Source organism: Octodon degus, unplaced genomic scaffold, assembly GCF_000260255.1.
Source record: "Octodon degus isolate 3935 unplaced genomic scaffold, OctDeg1.0 scaffold00052, whole genome shotgun sequence".
NCBI classification, from domain to species: Eukaryota; Metazoa; Chordata; class Mammalia; order Rodentia; family Octodontidae; genus Octodon; species Octodon degus.
Genome location: NW_004524628.1, coordinates 7,513,815 through 7,519,105, shown reverse-complemented (window position 1 = coordinate 7,519,105; position 5,291 = coordinate 7,513,815). Strand labels below are relative to the sequence as shown.

Genomic DNA, 5,291 nt, shown 5'->3' with positions numbered 1-5,291 from the left:
TACTGACCACACCCCTGGGGCACACAGAGAGGGCAATTGAGACTGGGCGTGGTGGCGTGCGCCTGTAATCCCAGCTCTTGGGAGGCTGTAAACAGGCAGATCACTAGGAGTCCAATCTGGTAGTGAGCCCCTGAACACCCTGTAGACCCTTCCCTAAAATACAATAATAATAATAATAATAATAATAATAATGTATTTTAAAATACTAAATGCACCCACAGGTATTAGTACATGGACTCTGCCACCATCCTGTCCCTGGTCCCTGTCACCCTGGCTCTCCCCAGTCCAAACTCCCACCTTGACCACTCCCTGTCCCCAGCCCACTGACATGAAGGCTGACACAGGACCTCACAAACTTCTCAGCCTTCTGATTAGTGGGAACCCCAAAGATGCCCTGCGCAGCTATCTGCTCCCCAGGAGACCCAGGTGGCTGCTCTGTCCCCAGCACACGGCCCTGGGTGTCCCCCACACTGCCTACTGGCTGCCCAGGGCTCCCTTGCTCCTTAAGAAGCTGCAGAGTTTGGCATGAGGGCAGCACCTAACAGCTGCTGCAGGTACTGGCGCCGAGGCCAGGTGACACTGGACCTAGCCTCAGCCAGGGTCACCACATCCCTCAGCTCTCTAAACTGCTTCCCAGGCAGCAGAGCTCAGAGCTGTTCCTCCCCCTCAATGCCCCCAGTGCAGGTAGAGAACCCAGACCTGGCGTCACATACTTGCCCCCAATGGAGTACATGACTCCAAGCAGAGTACCCCCTGGCTTTGATGTCCCTGCCACTGAAGTGGCATTAATAACTGAGCCTTTCTGTGAAAATGTCAGGAACAGGTGAGGTCATGTCTGCCCATGCAGTGAGCTCATCCAAGACGGCTGTGTGGCTACAAGGCAGGGCTGTTGTCTCAGAACCTTGTTCTCTGCCTCAACATGTGGCCGGGCTCAGACGGTGTGACCCAACCTGATGGCCACAGAGGTGACAAATGCTTTGTGCGCCAGACTAGCTGGGGCCTTGGGCAATCCCTCTGAGTTGATGTTGTGTCCTTGGTTACCTAGAAGACCGACACCCACACAGGAAGGAGGCTGAGATCGTCCAGTCCTCTCCATTTTTGTTTGTATGTTTGTTTGTTTTCATAGGTTTAAGCTGTTTAATTTCTTTGCTGGGAACATCAACAGATCTCGGGGTATTCCTGAATTGTCTGTCTTCAAATCTCCAAGTATTTGTCTTCCAGGTACAAAGCTGCAACTTTTTACAGAAAAACTGGGTGTTGATCATTCTGGCTAAATTACAGTCCTAGGGCCCATTCCCCGCCCATAGGACTCCGAATCGGGTGACCGCAAGGTGCCAGCCTAGCCCTACCCTCTGGCCCTTGTGTGTGACCAGAATTTCTCTGAGCCCTCCTGTGCCCCAGGGCTATGAGAAAGAGTCTCCATGGCAGTTGGAGTTCCAGGATGGCCTGGACATTGGGACAGGGAATCGGTGCCTAACTGGCAAGGTAGAGATGCAGCGTGAGGGGACGTGACACAGGAGTGCGTGTGCATGTGTGTGGGTGAGTGTGCTTATACATGCAGGTGAGTGTCCTGTGGGGTGTGAGTATGCTGGGGGCGAGTGTGTGTACATGGCTATGTGTCTGGGTAAGCACAAGTGGAGAGAGAGAGAGAGAGAGAGAGAGTGTGTGTGTGTGTGTGTGTGTGTGTGTGTACATGTGTGCACAGGTGGGACTCTGGGGAAAGGAGCAGGGTCAGTCTGGGGAGAAGGGGTCTGCCTGGGGCTTTGCAGACACATGCCAGTAAAGTGACCCTTGATTTCAGAAACTCAGAGGGGTGCTGTGGGTGTGGCTCTGTGGTAGAGTGTTTGCCCAACACGCACAAGGCCCCGGGCTCCATTCCCAGCACTGCAAACACAAACCCAAAAGATCCGCCAAAACATCTGCCAAAGATCTGCAGCTGAGCATGGCTCCGGCTCTTGGGGCAGCTGCCTTTTGGCGGTCAGTTCTCTAGGGTCTGAGCTGGTCTGCATCCTCGTGCACAGGGTCAACCTTGAAGAGCTAGAACAGACCCTGTTAGGGATAAGGCTCAGGGGAAGGGCTCAAAGTAGGGTGAAACCCAAGTAAAGCAACACAGCCTCAGCCCCACCACCACCCCTATCCACCCACCCCTGAGCCCCTGACAGCTTCGGGGCTCTGAGACCTTACAGGGGACTGCAGCTGAGCCTGGGGCATGAAGAAACAAGCAGAGACAGAGGACAAGTGCTTGGGAGAGATGTGGACAGCGGTGATCATGGGTGAAAGGGGTTTGTGCAGAGAACAAGGAGGGCAACTCCAGGGCACAGACCCAAGTGCCAGGGCCCCAGGGACCAGCACACGGCTTTATATGTCCTTTAGCCTCTGGCCGTGCTGCAGTCACCTCCCTTTCCCTCTTAGCATGGCCTGGTCCATATCCCTGAGCTCCTAATCAAGAAGAAAGAGCAAAAATATTACCTGGATCCATGAAGACTGCAGAGAGGATCGGGGCTCTTCAAAACCAGAGAAGCTCCCAGGAAGGAGCAGGGTGTCTGCTTCTGTTCTTTAATTCTTGAAAAATAACCACCCTAGGGCTGGGAATATGGCTCAGTGGCACAAGTGCAAGGTCCTAAGCTTGATGCCAGAGAGAGAGAGAGAGAGAGAGAGAGAGAGAGAGAGAGAGAGAGAGAGCGACAGAGACAGAGACAGAGACAGAGACAGAGACAGACAGAGAGACAGAGACAGAGACAGAGAGGAAGAGGAAGAAGAATAGAAGGAAGGAAGGAAGGAAGGAAGGAAGGAAGGAAGGAAGGAAGGAAGGAAGGAAGGCAGGCAGGCAGGCAGGCGAAAAAGAAAAGAATAGCCACTGCAGACTGTGGATGCTGTTTGTCCCTCCTTTTGGTGCCAGCCTGGGCTTAAACCATGGTGACACATCTGAAACTGCACCACTGAGGAGACATTGCTCCAACTTTAGAGCTACAGGACTTCCGTGTCACTGGAAGGGACTGGTATCGCGGTGTGTCCCTTGTTCTGGACACTCCATCAGCCGCCCACTTCTGTGAGGACGAGCGCCCTGGCACTGCTGTCCCAGTCCTGCTCCAAGCAGCCCACAGCCCGTCCTGTCTAGGAGCCAGGGGCACGGTGTTACCCAGGTCTCCACCATCAAATTTCAGCCTGCCCCTGTGAGGCTGTCTTTGTGCATGTCTTTGAAAGACTTGTTATGCAAAATAGCCTATCTGATTTTTTTTTTTAAAAAGGCATTAAAAAAGCAAGCCAGACTCCTGTCAATAAAAGTCGTAGCATTCCACCAGGCCTTGGGCTTGTCGGAGGTGACTAGTGTCTTCAATTGCTAGCATCTGGCCCTGGGCTACGGTGGGAGAGGACAGCCATGGGTGGTGAGTTTCTCACTGTCCTTGGCCCATGCAATCCTTTCAGAAAGGAGGAGCAGGCAGTGCCTCACAGGGGCAGGCGGTGGCCGGGCAGAGCACCCCTCAGCACGTTGGTAGTTGTCTGACGGTAGGACATTGATGCACAGAGAGGGGCAACTGCCCCAAGCTGCTGCCCCGGGAGCCCTTTGGAGACATCCTGGACGCTCTCGCCAAGGCTCAGGGTCTCTCCAGTCAACCCCCACCCCTGACCTTCACCTGTGGGAGGAGGGACTTCTGAGAGCCGAGGCCTGGTGAGAAGCAGCAGAGAGAGTTCGTGTCACCTGAAGCCCAGGACGGTCCCACGGTGTGAGGGGCATTCTGCAGGGGCAAAAGGAAAGCAGTGAGAAGGGTGCTTGCTCTCTTCCAGCCAGCCTTTCCATCTCTACCGGAGAATCCAGTGCCCAGCAGTGGGGGGTCCACAGGTCATAAACAGAGGTGGCGGGGGCTCTGGGGAATTGTGGAACACAGGTGCTCGAACATCACAGCACCCCATGGTTGGTAGATGACCCCAAGCTTGGCCAGGCTTGTTCTCCACCTAGAGAAAAGAACGGGGATTTCTGGGTCTGCACATAGCAGCCTCTTACTGGTCGGCACCGAGGTCAGTGCCCCCCAGACTGCTAGAGGACCTCCCTGTGCTGGACCCAGGGGCAAGGCCCTTCCTGTCCTGACATTGCTTGCAGGGTGCAGGGGCCTGGGCAGTGTCTTCCCAGTGAAGGAGAGCTGGTGAGCTAGAGGACTTGGCTGGTGTCTCTGAGGGCTTCTCAGCAGGTTGGACAAACGCCTCAGTGTCGCTCTGGTGGCACAGAGCTTCCGTGGGAGCGACCCCATTTTGTTTTGGTCGGTTGAGAAACAGAGTAGGAGCTCAATCCAAAACAGCGGTGTCCCATAAATTTTATTCAATGCCTCCATGAATGAATTCTTTTTAAAAATTTGTACAAGGATGGGCAATGAGGCCAACTTTCCACCTCTCAGCTCCCCTCACCCGCTGCTCCCCACCTCCATGGGGTGGGCCAGACGGGGACCGGTCCTCTGCCTCGGGCTTCTGCCTGTCAGCCTAGTCCCCACTCCCTTGGCTCTGGAGCGCCTGTACCTGACAAATGTGCATCTTTGAGAACATGCTATTCTCCTAGATTTCATCATTAATACCAGCGTTTATTTTTCTTGCAAAAAAAAAAATATATATATATATATAACAGCCAAGCAAAAGCAAGGAGGAGTTTATGAAGCTGGCTGCCAGCTTCCAGCTGAGGTGGAATTTCCTCCTCACCGCCGTGAGCAAAGCCATGACCCTCTGCCACAGGAACAGCTTCGGTAAGTCGGAGAATTTAGAATCATTCTGTGTTCTGCCTTGTACATGAGTGTCTTTAGGAGGTGAGATCAAAAGTACAGTGAATGCTGCTGCTAAAGGCCGCCTGGAAGCCCTTGACAGAGCATCCTCCTCCACCTCGGTCGGCCCATGGGGTGCCCTCAGACTCCCGGCGCCCCCCCAAAGTCAAAACGACCATGAAGGGCCTGTGTTCTGAGTGGATTCAGGGTGTCAAGGCAGCCCCACAGCACGGCTAGGAAACTCAGGAAAATGGAGTCCAGAGTCGCTTCGGCAGGTGGCGAGGAGGACATAGGCATGTGTTCCGAGTGAGGAGGAGAGCTCTGAAGGAGCTCAAGCGGCTGTGTCTTTTACTAATTTAAAAAAAAATGTGAACACCCAGCATATAGTTCTACCATGTCTCATATGCTATTAAAGCACCAGGAAGATAGCTCCATGGTAGAGACCTGCTTGTTGCATTGAGGGCTCTGTGCTTGATTTTCATTACAGAGAGCAGAAGGAAGGGACAGCGGGAGGGAGGAAGAGGGAGGGAGGGAGAGGAAAGGAGG

At 53.9% G+C, this 5,291-nt stretch overlaps 1 protein-coding gene across 1 annotated transcript in view; it reads left to right on the top strand.

Moving 5' to 3' along the window:
• Rfx8 (RFX family member 8, lacking RFX DNA binding domain) overlaps window positions 1-5,291 on the top strand; it is a 65,429-nt gene that overhangs the window by 51,870 nt on the left and 8,268 nt on the right. The window contains exons 13-14 of the mRNA XM_004633199.3: window positions 1,127-1,221; window positions 4,616-4,730. Of these exons, the coding sequence (XP_004633256.2) occupies window positions 1,127-1,221; window positions 4,616-4,730 (210 nt within the window). The remainder of the gene's footprint in view (window positions 1-1,126; window positions 1,222-4,615; window positions 4,731-5,291) is intronic.